The 23395-nt window shown below is 40.4% G+C and overlaps 3 protein-coding genes and 1 long non-coding RNA gene across 11 annotated transcripts in view; 1 reads left to right on the top strand and 3 right to left on the bottom strand.

Annotated features, from left to right (window-relative positions):
* Rc3h2 (ring finger and CCCH-type domains 2) overlaps positions 1–1926 on the bottom strand; it is a 67131-nt gene extending 65205 nt beyond the window's left edge. For 4 of the 6 annotated variants that reach the window (XM_006992537.4, XM_006992538.4, XM_015986184.3 and 1 more), the window contains exon 1: positions 1784–1926. The gene's annotated coding sequence lies outside the window, so the exon portion shown is untranslated. Of the gene's footprint in view, positions 1–1351; positions 1495–1783 lie in introns of those variants that run through there. The other 2 variants (XM_015986182.3, XM_042274768.2) reach the window with 2 other exon arrangements.
* Positions 727–23394, bottom strand: Zbtb6 (zinc finger and BTB domain containing 6). 3 transcript variants are annotated; one of them, XM_006992536.4, is made up of 4 exons: positions 23278–23394; positions 8931–9105; positions 1784–7905; positions 727–1543 (listed from the first exon to the last, which is right to left on the bottom strand). In XM_006992536.4, exon 3 carries the CDS (start codon positions 7894–7896, stop codon positions 6625–6627), a length of 1272 nt encoding a protein of 423 aa, XP_006992598.1. In that variant the 5' UTR covers positions 7897–7905; positions 8931–9105; positions 23278–23394; the 3' UTR covers positions 727–1543; positions 1784–6624. The 3 variants fall into 3 exon arrangements, with proteins under 3 accessions (XP_006992598.1, XP_042130701.1, XP_015841644.1); XM_042274767.2 differs by having other exon boundaries at positions 23282–23298; XM_015986158.3 differs by lacking the exon at positions 23278–23394 and having other exon boundaries at positions 8489–8936.
* Positions 9096–14650, top strand: LOC121828561 (uncharacterized). Its single transcript, XR_006070960.2, has 3 exons — positions 9096–9256; positions 14319–14387; positions 14512–14650. It is a non-coding gene; the product is annotated as an uncharacterized LOC121828561 (long non-coding RNA).
* Positions 10168–23381, bottom strand: Zbtb26 (zinc finger and BTB domain containing 26). The gene is made up of 2 exons (XM_006992534.4): positions 23278–23381; positions 10168–14887 (listed from the first exon to the last, which is right to left on the bottom strand). Exons 1-2 carry the CDS (start codon positions 23298–23300, stop codon positions 13552–13554), a joined length of 1359 nt encoding a protein of 452 aa, XP_006992596.3. The 5' UTR covers positions 23301–23381; the 3' UTR covers positions 10168–13551.
* Position 23395: the final 1 nt, after the last annotated feature.

Here is a 23395-nt window from a genome sequence, read left to right as displayed (position 1 = left end):
AGACAAAACAAATTAATAAAAAAAAACCAACAACCTTGTTAACAAATTTATAGCATTCTTAGCCATCACACACAACGTAGAGGTTCTAGTCTTAAATATAAAGTCCTAAGGGTAGAGAAAAATGCTTTTGCCAACTGGAAGGCAGCAAATGACAAACATAGAAAGTGAATTAATGAAAACATGAACAACGAACATTGAGTCTTCTTGCATGTCAGACTAACACAATAATAACAGATCAAGAATAATTCAAAGGGTCCACTAATGAACTAGACTGCAGATAGATTCTCAAGGAATAAACGCCTGTTTGAATTTGGTCCCTGCCTTTTCTAAACAAGACCGGTAAATATATTTAACGTTTTGTTCTTCTTGCAATTTTCCAAACTCTGAAATTTGGGGAAACAAGCATCTCCAAATCAAAAACAACAACAATTGTTGGTAGTACTGGAAAATAGCTTTTAATAGGATGTGATGGCCTCTATTTTTTCAAGAATGGACTGTGTTAGTAAACAACTTAAGTTAGTAGTGATGTAGTATTTTTTTAACCAGATAAAAGGTGGAAATGAGGGGATTTACAAACTATTCTTGATGATTCCAAGTCTTAGGCTGTGTATACATTCCACTATAAAAAGACTGGACCCACCAACTAAAACATTTGTTTTTTTCCTTCTGGGTCAAATTATATCACTTTAGTGTGTCGTTATTAGCTTTCTCAGGTTAACTAAAAGGTTTTTTTTTTTGTTTTGTTTTTTACTGGAACTTTAAAGTGTGACTAATAAAAAACGATGGTAACATTACTTAAACACTTTATTTGAGATACAAAGTCACTAATCACAGCAGGTCAAGGTAGGAAGAAATTACTAAAAAGGGTCCTAGGTAAGAGGGCAGTCGGATTTAAAAAAAAAAAAAACAAACCTGTGGTAGAGCTTGAACAAAAATATAAACAGGTTGAGAACCACTGGATTTGATTATGTCTGTGATTACTTGTGGCTATATTGGTGTGAAGTCTGTGCCTGCCAGTATCTAAAAACTCTGGTGATTTCAAGGATGGAAATGACAGCTATCCTTATCTCTTTCCTTCCTGAAGGCTAAGGACAGAGAAAAGTACAGCTGTTTCTCTGACAAACAAAGATGCTTTCTACCATTCTCCTAAGATGGTGGAAGAGTCTCCTCAAGAGGCTTCCCCAAGGAAAATAAGACGAAAGAGGGAAAGAAAGGCAGAGCAGAATTCCCTGGCTGTGCTTCATGCCATGGCTCCTAGTCACATCCCTTGCGCACCCTCTCTGGTCCAGCCATCTCCCTCCAGGGAGGTGAAACCCTCGGTGGGCATTGTTTGGCCAGGGTCCCTATTTACCCCACGCAGATCGCCTCCACCATCCTCGCGCTGGGGTCTCGGTAAGCCCCGAGGCTCAAAGAGGAAATGCTAGGACGGACGTGATCCCCGGGACCTCTTCGGAAGCCCCTCTTCCCAACTGGGGTAAGCAAAGAAAGAAGCCGGCCTCTGCTCAGGTGGGCTCCTCAGTGGTCAGGGCCGACCCTTCAGCCGCTGTGAGAGGAGGGTGGCCATTGGAGCGTTTCGCTTCTCATCAAAAAGCCCTACCGGGGCGAGGGGCCTCCTCGGGGCCCGGGTTCCGCCGAGTGTCAGGTGCGGCCCGCGGTCCCCAACCCTCGGGGCACCGGCGGCCACCATGCACAGGCCGCCGGGCAGAGACATCTCCCCGCCCCACCTCTGGGGACCGGGCAGCCGGCCGGGGCCACAGCCGCATCGTGCCCGCCCCCGCCCTACCTGAGGGGCCCGGGCGGGGTCGCTAAGGGCCGCTCCCGGGGGCCCCGCGACGGCGCGGCTCGGCGACGGAGGCGCCTCGTCTCGCCGGGGCAGAGCTCGGCGGCGGTTTCAGGGCCTCAAACTCCATCGGGAGCTACAGGGACAGCCCCGTTGGCGGCGGCGAAGGCCGCGGCGGGGCCTCCTCCTCCTCCCTCCCTCCGCCTCCTCCTCCTTCTCCTCCTCCTCCTCACCACGGAGGCGGACCTGGAGGGATCCCGACTTAGCTCTCGCGAGATGATACTGTTCACTTCACGCGAGATTACGCAAGCCCGGGAGTTGGGGTGGAAGGGAAGCGTAGTGGCCCCGGCCACCTAAACTGCGCATCAGTTACACGCTGAAGAAATCCAGCCTCGTCACATGACAAAGGAGCCCCAGAGTACTGTGGGAGATGCTGTGAGGACTAGGCAAGCCAAAGAGACTTATGGGAAACTCCCCGCACAGCCACCTAAACGCTGAGCCAGGCGGCTTGTGTGTCGAGCAGCACCTGATACGTCCCTGGTACACCCTGCTGCACACTCTTGTGAGATACTGACTAGGTTAGCAAATAATATTCCAGTTCACCAGGACCAAAGGGAAACGTTTGTTTGGCGGACCCACCTACCTCATTTAAAATCCCAAGTGCCCCCAAAGGGTGTAAGGACAATTTATGAGTTTCGGCACTTTGATTTATAGCAAACTGTAAGGTGGGAATTACCCTCTGTTCTTATAAATGATAAACACTGAGAATAAGGACGAGGGAAGCAACAATTATGAACTACTATATGCCAGGCCGTAAAAGTGATAATTTAAAAGCATTTTAGTTTTATTTATAAATTTACTTACCAAATACTAAAAGATTGATACCGTGTAACCTTTGTTAATGATGTAAAACTGAGGAGGCCAGGCGATGGTGGCGCACGCCTTTAATCCCAGCACTCAGGAGGCAGAGCCAGGCAGATGTCTGTGAGTTCGAGGCCAGCCTGGGCTACAGAGTGAGATCCAGGAAAGGCACAAAGCTACACAGAGAAACCCTGTCTCGAAAAACAAAACAAACAAACAAACAAACAAACAAAAAAAAAAACAAAGGCCTGAATTCCATCTCTATCCAACACCGCAGAAAGGGGTTGGGGATTTAGCTCAGTGGTAGAGCGCTTGCCTAGCAAGCACAAGGCCCTGGGTTCGGTCCTCAGCTCCAGAAAAAAACTGAGGAATAAAAGTTAATGGTTATGCTTTGTAATTGAACTCACATTTTCCAATGTAAAATGAGATGTTAAAAAAAAAAAAAAACCTGTGATAGTTACCTGTACATAAATTAGAATATGGAAAAGTGACTGATAATGAGCCTTCAAAATACATGATTTGTAAGCCAGGTGTGATGGTGCATGACTGTGAACCCAACAACTGAAAGGCTGGGGCAGAATCAGACAGGAAGATTTCTCCCCACACCCCAATATTTGTATACACACACACACACACACATACACACACCCTCCATAGCCACAGCAGCTCACAACTGCCTGCAGCTGTAGCTCAGGGAGAGGACCCAAACATGCTGGCAAGTGTGACAAGAACAGGATTTTTGTGAAAGATTCATTGGCCCCCATCGATCTTACTTCCCCTTGTTATTCCTATTTTCATTCAATTATGCTAATCAATAAAGAAAATGTCCCATCATGTGTACATTTCTGTATTTTCAAATGGAGAGCGATGAGAAAATTTATATTTATACATTTCCTAACCTGAGTCCTTTAAAATTCATAGAAATACACAAGCCCAAAGTTCTCCATTCTCACTTCCAGTTTATTATGTTTTATGCAAACATAATTGCATCCAATGAAAAGAGAAAAGGATTTTTCTCAGCAACAAAATAACTACCTTTTAAGATCTTTTACATATACAAATGCAGTAAATAGACTCAACCCAAACATATTTTTCTGTCATAAACAGCTAAAAGTATTTAAAAATTAATAAATGCTACACTTTGTCATACCTGCATATTTTACCTGATTCTACTCTGCTGAATTTTTCAGACATGTCATGCAAACAGACACTCTCCCAGGAATGTTTTTTGTTTGTTTACTTTTTTGTTTTTTGTATTTCATGAAACAAGGTCTCCTGTAGCTGAGGCTGGCCTCAAACTTAGCTATGTAATGAAGGCTAGCCCTGAATTGATTCTCTTGCCTCAACCTCCCAAGTGCTGGGATTACAGACAGGCATGTGTGCACTTCACCCAACTCCTAGGAATGTTTTGAAATCAACCTGTGCACATAACAGAAATAAATAGTATAAATAACAATCACTTTATAAAATACCCTCCCCACAAGCAAAAATTTCAAAGTGCTCACAAAATTTTTTACAACAATCTTACAAGGCACAAATCAAACTTAAAACACCTTCAATCGAAATGTCCCAAACATCCAGTATAGTAGATACCACTTCCTTAAAAAAAAAAAAAAAATCACTTTTTCACTATAGTTTACCCTCTCCACCCATCCCCAGCCCTCCCCTCCAAAATCACTCAGGAAACAAAATTAAGAGAAGCACTTCAGTCTCGAGTAAACAATTTCTCAGAGGGAAATGTTTTCACAACTATAACTGACCATTCTTAAATCATGTAGGTAAGGAAATTAACCACTAAACTGGTCCATTATCTACTGGAACAAAGTGTTTACCTTAGAAAAGTTCTGTCTCCAAGAAAGTACTCAAATAGCAGTATTCATAAAGACATACATGTCTCCTCTGTTCACATGAATATAAATTTGTAGAAATTTAGAAATAATTTACATATTTAACTTTAAAGAATTTAAATAATCTAGAAATTATTCTACAAATTATGAAGATCAAAGTTATTTTATATAAAATTAAGAAAGGTTGAAAGACAAGTGACCTGCTTGATGTCATTAATTAGTGACTTGGGTTATGAAGTCAATTGTGAGACACAGATTCTTTAAAGTCTCTCCCAGAGTTCAGATTCTACATAGAGCATTATTCCCACAAAAGTATTACAAAAACTGTATTTAACACATATGATTTTCAAAACTCTTTTATAGTACAAAGTATATTACAAGTTAAAACACCAAACTGAGTGTCAACAGAACTTAATTACAGCAGAAACTCTACACAGAGCTGAGTTATGAAGAGAAATAAGACACTTTGAGTGCTTCCTACAGTCAGGGAAAGGGATCTGCCCTGCAGTGAATTTTGCTCTTCACTCTAAGGGCAAAAAAGTTTTGAATTTAGAGGTATTCATATAATGAGACATTGTAACTAAATATAGTAGCTTTCTAAATTTAAACTATTCACCTGGTGATTGCTTGAAGAGAAAATGTATATATAGGCAATTCAAAACATAAAAGAGGCCAAGCATAATCCCAGTGTTAAGAAGTTAAGCAAATTTGAGCTAACCTGGGCTATACAAATCACGTCAAAAGTTAAATAAAAGAGAGATATAAAAAAGTAACTTGTTGCCAGGCGGTGGTGGCGGTGGCGGTGGCGGTGGCGGCGGCGGCGGCGGCGGCGGCTCACGCCTTTAATCCCAGCACTCGGGAGGCAGAGCCAGGCGGATCTCTGTGAGTTCGAGGCCAGCCTGGGCTACCAAGTGAGTTCCAGGAAAAGGCGCAAAGCTACCCAGAGAAACCCTGTCTCGAAAAACCAAAAAAAAAAAAAAGAAAAAAAAAAAAAAGTAACTTGTTAATACACACATAAATGAAGCTTAAAGGCATTATGTTGTATAAAAAAAAAGTATCAAAAGGAAACATACTAGAAGATCCCAGTTTTATGTCACCCCAGATTTGAACAAACTATAGTGAAGAGCTCTTACTAGAATGTAGAGTCGGAAGAGTGGACGATACGAGGAGCAGCATAAGGCCCTACAGAAGGGGGTGGGACTATTCTGTGTCCCAGCTGCAGACAAGTATTCTATGTGTTAAATTCGTAGAAAAATAACTCCTCAGAGAAAGGTCAATTTTAGTGCATGTTAACCAAAACAAAACAAAAAATCCTAAGTAAACAGTAGAACTGGTCTTTACTTAAACTGGAATATTTAAGAAAAGTAACTTGCAGCTGGGCATGGTGGTGCATGTCTTTAATCCTAGCACTTGGGAGGCAGAGGCAGGAGGATCTCTGTGAATCTGAGGCCAGCCTGGTCTACAAAGCAAGTTCAGGACAGGTAGGGCTACACAGAGAAACCCTGTCTCGAAAAACCAAAAAGAAAAGAAATGAAACTTTCCAATCTAAGCCAAGAAAATACTTGCATTGGCCACAGAGTTCTTAATCCAACTATATTATATGTAATCAGGGATACGGTCTATTACATATTCTCTTGGATATTTTAATAATGCAATTCTAAGGACAATCTGCTGGTCCCATGTGAATCTGAATATAACTTGGTGTTCTAGCTACAATCCAAGTACACTGGTTAAACATTAAAAAGAAACCTGTTAGTCCTACATGTTATCAAAATTAATAGTAATGGACAACACTATACTTTCAAATCTAGTTTCTTGTCATTCTAACTCATTAAACTTATTATAGTGAGATTCAACATTAAATCACTAATCTAAAAACTACAAGTCAGAATCTACAATTACTGCTGAACAGAAGGCTAGTAACTAATGTTTGAAACAACATAGACTTAATCCCATAAACTTAATTACTTCATTCACAATTTCGGAACTATTAGAAATTCAGGATGAATAACACGTAGGAAGAACAAAAATGAAAGCTAAAGATTGGCAGGGAGGCACACTACCAACACTGCATCTTTAAAAACAGACATGCCTAACAGAGTGATTCTATGCATTCGTCCCAAGTTCCTGATTTGATTACAGTAAATTCTGCCTTTTGAGATCAGGCCTAGATAGTTTTTCACCACTACTTCTGCCATGAACAGAGGTTAAGTGCTTTTTGAGAGCAGATTTGTGTTTGAAATCCATATCACAACAATGGCATTTATACGGCCGGTCCCCACTGTGTATGTTCAAGTGGTCCTGAAGTGTGCTTTTAGCAGTAAAGGTCTTCAAGCACACGGTACACTGAAAAGGTCGTATACCCATGTGTCCTCGTATATGCCGGTTGAGATTTTTCTTCTGTGTAAATGTTTTCCCACACTGCAAGCACAAGAACAGTTTATGCATCTTAAGGTGACGCAGATAGTTTTCTACATGAAGAAAGCCCCTTGGGCACCTGGGGCACTGGTGCCTCAATGAAAAACTCTCATCTAGATTCTGGATCTCATTTACTGTACCATGACTTCCATCAGTATTCTCACAAAATAATCCTTGATTTTGATTTCCAGGAACTTCTGCCACTCTGCTTTCAACTGTAGAATTGATCAGTGAATGCTGTGTTTCAGGGAAATACATGCTTGCTTTGGATGAGGTGCAAGGCTGTGGAAACTGCTCATTCTCTACACCATCTGTACTGATCGATTCTACGTGGAGGATACAAATTTCATTCTCTTTAAAACCACTATCTACTGTAGAGAGCTCTGGTGACGTCATTCCCCTTCGCTCTGATGTCAACCTCTCTACGGCAGACTGTAATGTGTTGCTTTCCTCTTCTTTAACATGGAAATCTAGGTTTACAGGACTATCTTCTGAAATTTCAATTATCTCACAGTCTTTATCAGAATTTTCTTCTTCATTCTTAACATCTGTATCCGAAGATTGACACAAGTCAGTGTGTTGGTTATTTTTCATAGAAAGATCAATTTCCAGATACTTGGACAAAGCTTCTGTGCATTTTTCTACAATGTGAACCATCTGGAGGTAACTGGCAGCAGTCAGGTATTTCAAAAGCTCTTTCCTTTTCACTTCAAGTGCTCCAGTATAGCAGGACAGCAACAACTTTCTGCCAACTTCTGCACTCTGCAGAATGGTGATCCTGACATGTTTTGACTGTGTGAGTAGAAACTGATCTCTCATGAAAGTGGAGCAAGCAGCTAAAATCACCTTGTGCCCCTGGAACTCAGTATCATTAATATAAATCGATACATCACAAAATAAATTCTGCTGTCTCAAGAGATTCATTTTCTGTAAGACCACATCTCCTTGCTGTTCAAACTGGAAGTGTAGAACATCAGACTCAGCGGCCATGGTCACAATCTATGCAAAACAGAGCACAACCATTGATACAGGATAGACAATGCTTCCCCTCATTATTATAGTAAAGAGCCCCCCACCCCCCAACCCCGCCTTCCCAACGTGTATTGGGAAAAATAAAGACCTAAACTCTACTTTGAGTGCTAGAAGTGAATCTGTCCCCAAATCACCACCTATATATAAATCCAGAAAGTCATAATGCATTTCTGTATCATCTCATGGTACATAATCTTTAAATACCAGTAATGGGTACAGTGAAACAAAAAAGTACACTTAACATCTTAAATTAAAAAACGTAATCTATAAATTGCCTATTACCCACCACTATTAAAAATTCCTAGTCCTGCCTTGACCATTGTAATGACTTTCAACAGGTCTCCTGACAAAGAACTCTTTAAATATTCTGAACTACCATCCTGAATTCCCACCGGAATTAACATTATTAAAAAAGGAGAAAGAAAAAGGAAAACAACAACAACAACAAAAAAACCACTTCTGCTTTAAGCCCATCGTTCCCCCCACTTCCTGGACAGCCTTTCATTCTTATAAAGAATGCAAACTCCTTCAGGATTTCACTGTACCCCACCTTTTACAGATCGATCTTGGTTCGTTTTTCATATACTCATCACTGTACAGCTAAAACCATGCCAACACCCCATCTGCCGATCTATTACATTCACGCTTCCTGCTCCATTTCCCAATGTGTGCTTTAGCTCCGCTGAACCCAAACCAGAGAGTAACGTGACTCCTCGTCTCCCTGAGTCTTTTGCTCCTGATTCTGGGTTCACCAGTGATCACGGCGGCCCACACACAGCAGCAGGAGCTGAAAGCAATCCCAGGCGGAGGGACGGCCAACTCCCTCCGGCACGCACACGGTTCCCACGCCCAGCCTTCAGGTCAAGGCCCGGCCGGGCAGGCGGGTACCGTGCCAGGCTGCGGCTGAGGCGCAGGCCGCGCCCGGATGCGCTCCCGAGCAGCGTCGTCCCCTAGCCTCACCCCCCAGGGGTGTCTCCCTCACTTTCACTTACCGACTCGCAAAACTGGCTGGGAGGCTTCCTCGGCAACGGCGGCCCAGGCCGGAAGATGGACCTTATCCCGGGAGGAAACGCTTCCGGTGTCAACTAGCTTTATTGTACAGGAAGAGTGTCTGGACGCCCCGGAAGGACATCCTGAGCTGCTTTTTCTTCCTCACTTTGTCCGTTCCTGGAATGACAGAAAAAGTCAGAATACCGGCCTGCCGGGTCTTTTCTGACCGTTCCCGCTTCGCTGTAAAGATAGTTGTAGTGAGTGAAGCGCGTTCAAGACCGGAAGCGCAGACGAGCTGAGGGGCGGGGCCGGAGGAAAGGAACTCGCGGTTGAGTATTGGGGATGGCCCCAGCCCCTGTGCACTGGGGTGCAGCTTCCCCGGTGTCTCCGCCCTCCCCCTCCTTGCCCTGCTTTAGACAGCCTGCCTCTGACAGTGCTACTACTTTGCCCAGCGGATTTTCCCTTTCTTTGGGTGATGGTGATTGAACACTGGGCCTTTCGAACGCAAAACACTGCTTTGCCATTTGCCCTTCAAAAACGGTTTATACTGATTACAAATGATCTCTAAGTTGCTCCTCAATAAGTTGGGATCCAGTTGTAAATTATTTATCTTCAAAACTGAACCTACATCGAAATATAAGCCACTTCAAGGGAGAAAGATTAATCAGGGCAATATGTACCTATGTTTGCACTCGCAGAATTTAGTATTCAGAAAGCTCCTATTTGCAGAGTGAAGATTTTTTTGTTCGTCTGTTGCCAGGAACAGAGCCCAGGCTGCTGGAATGCTAGGCAAACACTCTAACAGTGAGTCACACACACCAGCCCTGAAACTGGAATTCTGTATTCTCAGCAGCTTCATAAAGAAATAACTGTCTCTACTAATAACTAATTTCTGGTTAACCCATACTTTCTTCAAAAGGAAATATCAAAATTTCCCCTCGTGCTGAGGATCAAACCCAGGGTCTATTAATAAATTGCATTTTTTTCAGCCCCTCAACAATCCTTAAGATGTGTTTTAAAGAATAAAACCATTCCCCGAGCAGTGGTGGCACATGCCTTTAATCCCAGCACTCAGGAGGCAGAGGCAGCAAATCCCAGGATAGCTGGGGCTGTTACACTCTTAGAGAAACTGTCTTGAAATAAAAACAACAACAAAAAAGAATTGAAACATTCTTGAATTTAAATCCAAGCAACTGAGAAAGGAGGGAAGAGAGTAAGAAAATAAGTCAATGACACCAGTTTAATTGTCACACTTTTATTAAGGAAACTTCCCCATTTTAAGTAAAGAGGTAGTTCAAAGTATGTCTAACATACAACAGATTTAGAACAGCCATTCATGAGCTGAAATAAAATGTTCTAAGTTGTTTGTTTAGGACAGTATTTTAGAAATGGTGACACCAGCCACCTTTCACACACCTGATTTACCTCACAGCCACTTCAGTTTGGAGCTTGTTTTAATATTAAATAAATAAATAACAGTAATTTTTAAAAAACCAAACTACAGTAAAGAGAGTCCTCTTCCTTTTGAAGTTTTCCTAGGAATCCATACAACACAAATATTGAACCTGGCATGGTGGCACATGTCTTTAATCCCAGCACTCGGGAGGCTGAGGCAGCAAAGGGTGCATAGTGAGAACCTGCCTCAAATAAAAAAGACCCGAATGCTGAGTAACTAAGGTTTACACCCGACTCCATAAAACCACGACTAGTGTTTAAAAACCTCTTCCACTATAAAATAACTTGACCTCTTTGCAATAAAATCTGACAAAGCAAAAGAAACCCAAGTCCCAACAATTTAAATGTCTCACGGAAATAAGACCTCTCCAGCCAACAAATGGAAGAGACCATAAATTAGGTAAGTGGTTTGCACTTGCAACAGTGAGAAGTAAAAATTTTAGTAAAAGAAAACCCTAAGAAAGCTGACATTAAGTCAGTGGTTCTCAACATTCCTAATGCTGCGAACCTTTAATCTAGTTCCTCATAAAGTAAATATCTGTGTTTTCTGATGGTCTTGGGCGATCCCTGTGAAAGGGTCATTCAAGCTCCTCTGCCCCCAGTGGAGAACTACTGCTTTAAATGATGAAAGAAAACAAGGCAGTCATTCTTAGTTATGAAATAAATTGGAGATCTTATCTCACTAAAATCACTTGACACTGTAAGTCCTATAACAACAGGGATCATATCAATCTTACCTCCCTATCTTCAGAATCTAACATATTGCCTGGAAATACCACTTGCTCATTAATGTTTCTTGAGGCTGTGGGAGTAGCTCAGTCACAGAGAACATGCTCAACGTGCTTGAGGCCTTGGTACAAACTCCCCAGCATTTAAAAAAAGAAAAGGCTTCTGAATGATGGAAATAAATCAAGATATAGCCTCCAACAAAGGAGAAGAGTATTATTTGAACCCATGCTGTTTTTAGTCCTCAAGCTACTAACAGTAACTGGATAAGAATAATAACATGTGGAGCCCCGAGATTTTGAAATGTTCCTACTGAAAAAAAGTTTCTAAGAAAATAATCAAAACATTGGATGGCATGGCAAAGTCCCATTGTTACATAGAATTGGTGCTCTTTGGATGACTCACTAAAATTCAGAATGCTAGAAAGCACTATTAGACCATATAATGAGTGGTGTTGGGCATAAACTACCTACAAGTCTTATTAGTTAACTGTATTATTATTTAAATATTTAGTAGAAATTATGCCTCAAATCTGAGCAATGTGTAAATATATCAAATTATAACAAATTAAGACCTCCTGCCATCTATATATAAATTAAGTTTAGTTTTTGGATTATCTGTGCATGTACTCTCATAGCTCAAAAATAAAAACAAAAGTCTACTGGGAATAAAGTTTCTCAGACAAAATCAGTTTCACATTTGGATCTATCTCACATTATTCTAACATTTCCTTCCCTTCATACCCAAACCACTCACTCACTTAGTAGTGTATTATAGCAATATAATACTCATCTAGCTAAAAAACAGTTAACAGACTAGGATTGTACCTTAGTGGTAGGTTCAGTGCTTGCCTAGCACATGTGAGGCACTGGGTTTGACTTCCAGCACCAATACAGTAAAATAATTATATTTATTTAGGTCTTAGTCCAGGCTGGCCTCTAACTTACAGAAACCCTCCTGCTTCAACTTCATAAATTCTGAGATTACAGGCACAAGCCACCAAAATAAAAACAGTTTAAATAAGTAATTATCACAAGTCCTTCTGTGATATTTTGTTGGCAAATCCTAGGCTGTCTCCAAAAGCCAAAAGGGATATACATCAGTGAAACAAAACTGGAAACTTTGTTAATATATTATTCACCATCTTTTAAAGCCAAGGTATAGCAGAAAAGATGTATGGGGATAGTCGTTCATATTTAGTCAGGTATATTTTGTCCAATGGTAGCCAGGCTTCCTATTTGAATGTTCCTACTTAAATGATAGAGATAGTGTAAACAATCTTTCAAGAGTTTCTAAGTTCTCTAGCAATCCTACACCTTATTGTGACCCCTGGGTCAGAAACAAGCTCAAAATTATATCTGAAATGTACTTTAAAGAATTGTTTTTTTCCATTCTTCAAGATCAACTATGAAAGGTGGCAAAGTGGACAGTGTATCATTGTATCTCTAAGACTTCCTAAATGCAAAAATTCTGGTTGTTCTTCTGTATCCCACTTAAATTTTTTTTCATCCGTTTTCAAGATGAAGGTACATGAGAAAAGGAAAATCAGGAGACACTGTAAACTGCACAAAAGTAATGGCCAAACTCACCTTTCTTATGTAATAAACTCTGATATGAAGTTCAGATTCCAATATAGTCCATTTCTATAAAGACCATTCATAATTCTTTAGCTCTCTTAAATATGCCCAAAGTACTTCCAATTATAAACAGGGGACGTACATAAGCAGCTAGTCTCTTGTGGAACATAAGGTTTAGGGCCTTCCATGTGCCCACTGTTGTTTTATTATACTTCTATTGTTTGCTGATTATCCTTCCCACAGTGGTCCCTATTTGTTTGCAGATGTTGCTGAAAGGATTGTATTCTGGGTTATAATAATTCAATGGACTGTGTTAGCGTTTAAAGTACAAACCAATATACTTCTTCATAGCAGCTCCAAAAAAAGTACAAATGGTAGGAAGCAGACTCACTCATCAGTCTTAGATGAATCATAGTAGACAACAGAGGCTCTATCACATATTTAGGTCAACAGCAGTATAACCTCATATCCCAGACTCATTTTCCCCCAAAGAAGAATATGAACTTTTCTAAGCACAGCATCTATTAGTGGGAAGTAGGTGATGTTATGTTAGTACCTTCAGAGTGTGCTTGGTAAAAAGATTAAAATAGTGTCAGTCTAAGACATGAATTGACACTAGGTAGACAAATGGAATTATTCCTTAGGAAAGGAAAATAGACATCACAGGATAAATAACTCAACAATGAGCCTGGAGAGGGCTAAAGGAAAGCAAAGCCACTGCAAGTGGGAGCTGCCTGGTCTGTTCGTGCTCAACCCCAACCACTTGCTTGGAGGCTTTGGAGAAGCTATCCAAACCATTCCTACAGAGACTTAGCACTATTGCCACACTCTCAGTCGATTCTAGCTGTGAGCACTAGGCCCCTCCTCAGTTTACACATGTACTCTCACTTCTTAAGCTGAGGACAGCTTGGGTCAGTTTACCTGCATCCAGGACCTGTGTTGCATCAGGTTGTGGTTGACAACCTTTAGAGTCTGTGACTGTTGTACATGCAAAAGAATCAAAATCCACTGTGAGGTCTTGCACATTCCTCTCATTGGCATTATCAAAGCTGTTTTTGCCATGCAGCTGTTTAAGGTGTTTCCTCAAAACTGGCTTATGTGCAAAAACCATGTCACAATAGTTACATTTATGGGGCTTATCTCCACTGTGAAGGTTAAGATGGTCCTGTAAGGAACACTTCTGAGAAAAGGTTTTCCCACAGATTTTACACTGGAAAGGTTTAATTCCGGCATGTACACGCATGTGTCGATGAAGATTGCCTTTCTGAGTGAAAGTCTTGCCGCAGAGTAGACACATAAAGAGTTTGTGCATTTTTAAATGGTTGGCGTAGTTCTCCAGGTGACGGAACACCCTGGTACACTTTGGGCATTGGTGATGCCACTGTAAGCCTTTGTCTACACCTCGAATATTAGGCCCAAAGACATCTTTTGAGGTCATGATGATGTCATCATTGTCTGTGTAAGAGAGGGCGTAATTGTGGAGATGGCTCTGGTCTAGTTCACTTACTCTGTTTTCCACAGTTGAGTTTATCAGGGAGTGCTGGGGCTCTGATGAATGTAAAGCAGTGGGTTCTGAAGAAATGTACTGGTTCTGATCTTTTTTACTTCTAACCTCTGATACATCCCCAATAGATTCTACCTTAACAATCTGAATATCACTGTCCTCCATATCCATACTGTCTTCAGATGGATGAATACAAGGTAAGTCCTGTTTTGGAGAGCCTCTGGCATCTCCCTGCTGTTCTTTCGACTGGGGAGAAGCACTCTGTGGTTCACATCCCTCTTTACTATCCATTGGTTGTTTTGGCTTTATAAACTTCCACAGCGCCTGTGTGCACCGTTCTACAATGTGGCTCATCTGAAGAAAGCTCGCAGCAGTCAAGTAATTTACCAGCTCCATCTCAGGGAATTCCAGCACACCACTATAACAGGATAAGAGCAATTGTCTCCCCACTTCAGAACTCTGTAATATGGAGATTTTCACCTCTCGGGAATCATTCAGTAAAAACTGGTCTCTTAAGAAGGGGGAACCTGCAGCAAAAACAATTTTATGCCCCTGCACCTCAACATCATCTATGAGAACCGTAACATCACAAAATTTATTCTCTTCTCTTAATTTGTTCATTTTTTGTAACATTGAATCTCCATAATTTTCAAACTTGAAGTGAAGGAGATCTGATCTTTCAGACATTTTGGCAGACCTAAAGAACAGAAATGTAAAAAGGGTGGAATTTAAGAAAATTTAAACAATTTATAAAACTGGATTTACCTTTCAAAACCAAATGTGTTGTCATGTCTGTTTGTATGTATCCAAAAAGCTATCATATGGCCAGCTTTCAAAGGCCATTAAAAATTATTCTTTACCAATATCAGGTGCCAATTATACCCAAAGAGAAGACATATAGAAATGTAAATAACTGGGTTTCACTCAACCTTTTAAGACACTTCACAATGCTTGAGTTAGTCCAAGAAGTTTACTTTTCACTTCTCAACTGAGAATTCTATTTAGTCCACAGAAACATCTCAGCCCAAGTACCAATGCAGCCATTATTTTCTTTTGCATGAATGATGTACCTGCTTTTTCCCAAAACAAAATGCTCTTTTTTTCCCCTGTTTTTATTATTGTTGTGCCTGTATGCGTATCTGTGTGCCACATGTGTGCCTGATCCCCACATAGGCCAGAAGAGAGCGTCAGATTCCCTGGAACTGGAGTTATAGATGGTTGTGAGCTGCCATGTGGATACTGGAAATCGAATTGGAGTCCTCTGGAAAAGCAGCAAGTGCTCATAGCCACTAAGCTATTTCTCCAACCCCTTTCTTTCTATTTTAGAGACTACAAGGACACTGTTTGCTGGGAACCGCCCCCTCCTTTTATTTATTTAAACTGGTATGAATTTATTATATAACTATTTCTGTGATAAAAGTCACAGACTTAAAGAGATGGTGTTTGGTCATTGATAGACGCACAATTCTTTATCCTGTGCACTATGGATAAATCTAAACTCTTTTGTGAGGAACATTTCTTTATATGGAGAACAAAACACTATCAGATGAACCAATCAGTGGGGGTATGAGTGGGAGTAAGTACAGATTCAATACTTTCTAGATTGTGCTTTCCTTCTTACCCCTATGTGCACATCATTTCTCATGTAGACTACTAGAATTGTTTCCTAAATGTGTTCCTTGGATTCCTACTCCTCTTCTCTGAAACTCAACATATACAGCACATTTCAAAATCGCTAGGTTGTATCTAACCCATCTAAATCTCTTCAGTAACTCCCCAATGTCCCTTGGATAAAGGTTAGCCTCTTGGTTATAAGTCCATTAACTAAAAAATGGTATAACACGGTCAACCACAGAGAAGGTTTCTTTGCCAAAACTTTCTGCATAGGGTTAAGATTATGTATAGCTCAGTAGCAGATAATCTGCCTGGCCATTGTGTGAGGCTAGGTTCAATCCACAACACTTGGCTTCTCATGTGTTTTTCTAAAAGGGAAGGATGAATTAGCCACACCAACATTATAATTCCAGTCTATTAATCACTAAAAATAACTGGTATTCTCTTTTAAGAAACCAGTCTCCTATCAGGTCAATAGGTAAGAGAGTTCTGTCTTGGAGAAACAGTTCTATAATCTCAGTGTGTGAGGAAATCCAGCTTGAATGTTGTGTACTCAACAGTTCCTTGCTTCATGGGCAAGTGAGACAGCCAGCTTTTCCTGGATACATCAAGATATTTATTTATTTATTTATTTATTTATTTATTTATTTATTTATTTATTTATTTATTTATTTATTTATTTATTTGAGACAAGGTCTCTCTATGTAGTCCCAGCTGTCCTGGAACTCTTTCTGTAGACCAGGCTGGCCTAGAACTCACAGATAATCCGCCTGCCTCTGCCTCTGCGGGCATTAAAGGCATGCACCCTATACCAGGAATCACATCTAAATTCTGAAGCCCAAAATTCATAATCTTAATTTTTCAGAAAGTGTCAGCTCCTGATGACTTGATACATAATGTATCTACTTGCTCTAAGCTCGTCATACAAGTTGCACTAATCTAGAACATTGCATTTTAGCCAGGCTAGTCTCCATTTCCTGAGAGGAACTTGTCCAACCACTCAGAGCAAAAGAGTTGTCTCTAAGGCCCTCAACACAATACTTCTACATAACACTCAAAATGCTTCATCAAATAATTCCTTCCTGTCCAAACTGAAAATTCCCTGGCATTAGGTAGCAACATATGCATCTTATTTCATGGGGCGGAAGCTGGAAACAGTCTGCTTTTACTTCAAATTCTTACTGTAGCCACCCTGCTTCTCCCACTGGTGATCAAACTCTCCTCTGTTCAAACTCATGCACACTACTATCACCCAACACCATACCAAACACACAGGAAGGGCTCAGTATGCAGCAGTTAAACCTACAGGATTAGTCTCACAAAAGAAAGAATTTTGTTAAGTATACCAGATTAATATCTATGGAGGCCACATATTACATAAGTGAGGCCACAACGGCCTAGAAAGGAATGAAAATGGTAATTAAAAAAAAAAAAACAAGCAAAAAGATAGTAAAAGGCATTTCAGAGAACTTGAAAACTGATGAGAATTGAAAAAGAAGGAAAAACAAAAACAAAAAAACAACCAGGGCCTGACAGCACACACATACTCAAAAGCTGAGGTAGGTAGATTTCAAGAGCTGGGCTAGCCTGAGCTACATGGTGAGATCCTATCTCAAAAAAATTCTATATCTTAGAGTTTAGGTGAATATCACAGAAAGAGATAACATTTAGAAGGGTGTGGCAAATGTATGTTAATAATCACAAACTGTGTATAAGGTTTTCTCCTGTACAGCATTCTGAATGTGGGGATAATAAATGATCATAATAAAGATTTGGAACTGCACTGGCTGGGACAAGAGGAATGCAGACAAGCAAATGTGTTAGAGAAATCAATGAGTTTCAAACAAGGAAAATCTAGAAAACACAGGAAATTTTTTCAGTATTTAGAAGCAGCCAAACTATACTATCACTGGTCAGTTTCAGTGGCAGTAGCTTAAAAATATTCACTCTATAACTCGAACAGTGATGTCCCAATTTAACCAGAAGTTATAAAAATGATCGTAATTTCAAGTGGCCAAACAAAAGTGGCATTCTCTTTTTTAGAGTTGAGCTGGTCTTAAATTCACTAAAGCAAGCCAGGCAGTGGTGGCGCATGCCTGTAATTCCAGCACTCGCGAGGCAGAGGCAGGTGGAGTTCGAGGCCAGCCTGATCTACAGAGCTAGTCCAGGACAGGCTCCAAAGCTACAGAGAAACCCTGTCTCAAAAAACAAAAAAACAAACAAACAAAAAAAAAAATTCACTAAAGTTCAGCAGTATTTTCCTAGTCATAGTAAAAAATTAACATTAATTGTTTCCAGCTAGAGTATAGCAGTATTCAGAATGTTTTAAGTCAAATGTCTTTGGGGAAACTTGTTCCTTGTTTCTCTACAGAAAAGCCAGAGTTCAGTTTCATTTACATCCAACTCATGAGTTCTCAAAACTTATCAACAGGGCCGGGCAGTGGTAGCGCATGCCTTTAATCCCAACACTCTAGAGGCAGAGCCTGTGAGTTTGAAGCAGCCTGTTCTACAGAGTGAGATCCAGGACAGGAATCAAAGCTACACAGAGAAATCCTGTCTCAAAAAACAAAAACAAACAACAAAAAACACAAAAAACAAACAAACAAACAAACAAAACCTTATCAACAGGAACAGCCAAACAAGTGTCTCAAAAAAAAAAAAAAAAATCCCTGCTTTAATCTTCCTGCTGCAGTCAAAGAAAGTTAGGGAAGTCTATTGTTTACTTTAGGAAGTTTTTCTTAATATCTGTCAGCCCAATTATCCCTTTAATAATCCATTCCCAGGTCATACACTTTTGACATTAGTTATTTCCTGACATTAGTCTCCTTTGCTAATAGGTCATTAGTTATTTGAGGACAAGGATCAACTGTTTATTACAGTTTACATAGCTCATTAAACAAAACACAGCATTATAGTGACTCCTCGATATTTGCTGTGAAATTATTATTGACCTGTAATAGAGATGATTTTTTTCTTTTTTTCTTTTTTTTTTTTAGATTTATTTATTATGGATACAGTGTTCTGCTTGCCTGCCAGAAGAGGGTGTCAGATCTCATTACAGAGGGTTGTGAGCTACCATGTGGTTGCTGGGAATTGAACTCAGGACCTCTGCAAGAACAGCCAACGCTCTTAACCACTGAGCTATCTCTCCAGCCCCTAGAGATGATTTTCAATGCCATGGTATCCTCTTTTGAGAACCTGGAGAACTCTTTAAATCATGTAGAACCAAATTTGCAATACCTTTTTTTAATAGAAAAAAAATGTTTTAAATAATTAATTGCTCAGTAGTAGAATGTATATTTAGTATATATGGAATCCCTAGGTTTAATCCCAGCACCAAATGTATATGCAAATATGTAATATAAATGTATGTGCACACACAACCAAACAAATAATATAAAATTGTAATAATTAGCAGAGGTGGGGGTTGGGGGGTGGCGTATACCTTTAATCCCAGCCCTCAGGAGGCAGAAGCAGATGGAGCTTTGTGAGTTCGAGGCCAGCCTGGACTACAAAATGAGTTCCAGGACAGACAAGGCTATGCAAAGAAATCCTGTCTCTGGGGATTGATGATCACCTAACAGGATTAATGGATTAATTCCTTTTACAAAATTATACCTAATGTCTTCTTCATTCATGCCACATTCCAAATATGCTTTACCTAAATTAATTCATTTAGTCCTGAACGTCTCTACTGGTATGTTATTATTATTATCCCCAATTTGACTATAAGAAAATGAAGCTGAGAGAACATAAATAATATGCTGAAATTAATAGAAACAGAATTGCTAATTGTTAGAGCTGAAACTTGTGCTCAAGCTATGAATCAATACATGAAACATATGGGCAAGGCACAGCTTAGCTTAAGGATTTATCTGAACTGTGTAATGGTTCAGATTTTCCTTCTCATTTTGGGAATTACTATGGAGCACTACATTATGATCTGTAGATTTTTGTATTTTTGTTATACTTTAATAAAAGATTTACATCTAAAAGCAAAAAGTACAAATTCAAACCAAATTTAAGTACAGAAGACTATAATGACAAGCCATTTATGTACTGATTAACACTACTAACATGTACATATTCCTGACTGTATCTTATGCCTTTATCCTCCTACTACTGATCTCAGGGGGTTTTTGTTGTTGTTTGTTTTCTTTTTGAACTTAATTTTTGTTAATATGTGTTAGAGTTATAGGTAGTTAACTCTTTTTTTTTTTTCTTTTTTTCGAGACAGGGTTTCTCTGTGTAGCTTTGCGCCTTTTCCTAGAGCTCACTTGGTAGCCCAGGCTGGCCTCGAACTCACAGAGATCTGCCTGCCTCTGCCTCCCGAGTGCTGGGATTAAAGGCGTGCGCCACCACCGCCCGGTGGTAGTTAACTCTTATAGAGCTAGAGTTATAGGTAGTTGTAAACCATAGGATGTAGGTGCTGGGAACCAAACTCTGGTATTCAGCATAAGGAGCAAGTGCTCTTATCCCCTAGCCATCTCCTCAGCCTTGGACTTAGTTTCATTTTTTTTTTTAACCATTATTTTGCTAGTCTGTTTCTGAAGTGTCACTAAATTGTACAAGGGTAACTGCATTCTTAAAAGCTCTGTTTTGGTTTGTTGCTATGCTTTGTCAAGATTTAATTCCACAGAAAAGCCTGTCTGTTTTCTCAGTTGTATTCCTTCACTTTGGTAAGAATTCCTGTTCCTATCCTGTTACTAAACCTAACCAAGTTTAATCTCAACTTAATTATACTTGAAAATACCTGCTCTAAGTATTTAACATTTAAAAATTATGATGCTTATGCTCTTACACTATTCAAAATTCAGCAATTTGAAAATAAAATATATAGGGAATGACTTAGTGAACAGCCTTTTACAATGCCATCATTTTAACAGATCAAGACAGAAATGATGAGACTGTGACTACAGGGAGAACATTTAAAAATAATCTAAACAAACAACCCCCAAACCAATGATCTTGTTCATCAAGGTAGAGAAGAAGAGAAAAAGTATCAAAAGAACTCTAAATATTCTGTCTCAAGTGATTGGTTATCTTTGAGTGTCATTCAGTAACCTAGAAACTACTAAAGGCGTGATCCTAAGGCTGGTCATTAAAACATGCAGAGAGCCTCTGTGGCATCAGGGTAAAAATCTAGAGAAGAATCCTCAGTGTAAATTGTAAGTAAGTTGTAAATGAAACACTACACTGGAGTATAAGAAATCTACTTAAGTGAGCATAGAGGACCCTAGAACGAAAGACAGAAAATGCACATACACACTATAGCATAAGCTCATCGCTTACCTCTTTCAACCTTGCTATCCTGTAGGTCTCTCTTCTTAATCAAGAAGCCTATCTTTCCTTCCAACGCTCCCACTCCTTGACTCCTATGTAGTCACCATACAGCAAGTAAGTAAAGCATGGACTCTGGAATCCAATATCTAAGGTTAAAACTCTGCTCAGCTATTTACCAGCTATGCAGCTGTGGGTGAATTACTTTATACAGTCTGTTTTAGCTTTCTTGTCAACCAATAATAAATTACTTAATGAGATTGCTAAGGGGAATTAAATAAGCTCATCATTAAAGATTTAATTATTTTATATCATGAATGTTCTGCCTGCATGTATGTGCACAACTTATATGGTGTCTGTGGAGGTCAGAAGAAGGCATCGGATTCCCTGGAACTGGACTTATGGATGGTTGTGAGGCATGTCAGTCCCGAGAATTGAACCACTAAGCCATCTCTCCAGCCCATTAGTTCATTTTCAAAAGAGCTTAGAATAGTGTCTGTTATGTGCTCTTTAAACATGTGCTGAGTAAATAAACAAATAAGGCCTGTCAATTTTCTTTGTGAAATCCTTCCCGTTTTCCCATTTAACTTCAAACCAATTGAGGCCTCTGATATTTTATATTGCATTACCTCATCTACTAAAATTGCTTTTTACCAGGTCACTGTTGGCCTGTTAATAAAAAAGATGCTTTCTTTTTTCTTTCCCATTCCCTAATAGCTGAGCATGATCCAGTGCACTCTCTTCAAAATTCTCTCTTGATACCCAGGTCACCATAGTTGCGTGCACCCTGTGTTCTTGGGCTTTCTTTTCTGTGGGCTCTAATTTGCTTTTCTGCTTTATTAATGGAACCATCATCCTTCAAATCACCCTTTTTCAGTGCTCCCTCCTTGATGCCAACTCTTCTCATGGTGTCTGCCCACATGCCAAAATTCAAACGTTTTACTCCTAGCCACAATGTTTAGGCTATCTCCACATTCACGTTCCCAACTCTTAAGCTGGACAGCTCTATGTGGCTATACCTTTAAACATGAACTCAACATAAACAAAGACTGAATTTGTACTTCCAATAGCCTTATGGTTTTATTTCTGATTATGGCACCACTATATTCTTCAAATATCAGGTGCTTAAGACTTAGACTTTTTTTCTCCTTCAATGTATAATCTTCGGGACATTAGCACTTTTCTTTCTTGTAACAATACCATAACTCTATTTTAGATTTGATTGCATCTCACCTAGATGACCTCAATATTTTTTTCAAAATAATCTCCAATATTAGTGTCTAGATTTTAGCTAAGAGAGCCCAGATTCAGCTAGTTTCTACTCTACTGGCTTCCCTGAAAACAAAATGACTTTCTGCAGTACAAATCTGACCATATCAGTTTCTTGCTCAGAGAGCTTCAAAAAGATAACTCACGTCCTTTAGGATTAATTAAACCTTCCACTACTATCTGGACTTCACTTTACCTATCGGCTTCAAATTCCGTCTTATGCACACAATCCCCACCCCTATTCCTTCTTCATCAGACACACACAGTCTGTTACTTCTCAGTAGAACTACAACTTTTCCTTTTGCCGGAAAGTTATTTCCACGAAGTAGAATTTAGAGGCCACTCTCTTTCTACGGGCTTCCCAGCAACTGTCCCTAGAGCAGATGATATAAGTTAACAGATTGCATACCCTGACCCTGATTCGAGCATCAATTTGTTAACATATCGTTTCCAAACTTGACCATGAACACTAGATTATGTGATGAACCTCCAGTGCTTGGCATAGCGCCAGTAATACAAAAGGTGCTGTAGTCGGCGGCTGAGCAGAGGTAAAACCCATCAAAACCTGGCATTTATAGTAGTCTCGCGGTCGCCACTTAAAGCCTTGCCTTGGCTAGCTCCCGCGGTTCAGTTTTCTGCTGGCCTCAACTCCAGCACTTTTTACAAAATGCCAGTCTGGCGTCCTGGCCAGCCACAGGGCCCTAGGTAGAAGGTCCCAGGAGGCGGTCCCTGGGGCATCCTGTCGGTAAGGGGAAGAGGGTGGGATGCAGCATGGGTCCAATGGCTTAAGTCCCCGGGGGCCTAGACCAGCAGCACCTCGGCTCCCATCCCAGGGTAGGTCGCGGGTGATCCAGATCCCCAAGGGGGCTCCATTTCCAGAGACCCCGCACCCCAGCCCGGCTTTCAGGTCGCCTCTGAACTTACAGACCCGGGGGGAAGGCCGCCATCTGGATCTGGCACCGCCAGGAGCTCCGGCCCCTCGGGGCTCCGGGACGGGGGAGGGGCAGGCAATCTGAGCCAAAGGGGGACCCAACGGAACCGG

The sequence above is a fragment of the Peromyscus maniculatus genome, chromosome 4 (assembly GCF_049852395.1).
Source record: "Peromyscus maniculatus bairdii isolate BWxNUB_F1_BW_parent chromosome 4, HU_Pman_BW_mat_3.1, whole genome shotgun sequence".
Lineage (NCBI taxonomy): Eukaryota > Metazoa > Chordata > Mammalia > Rodentia > Cricetidae > Peromyscus > Peromyscus maniculatus.
Note: the sequence above shows the minus strand (reverse complement) of the source record. Positions and strands in the feature narration are given on the sequence as shown.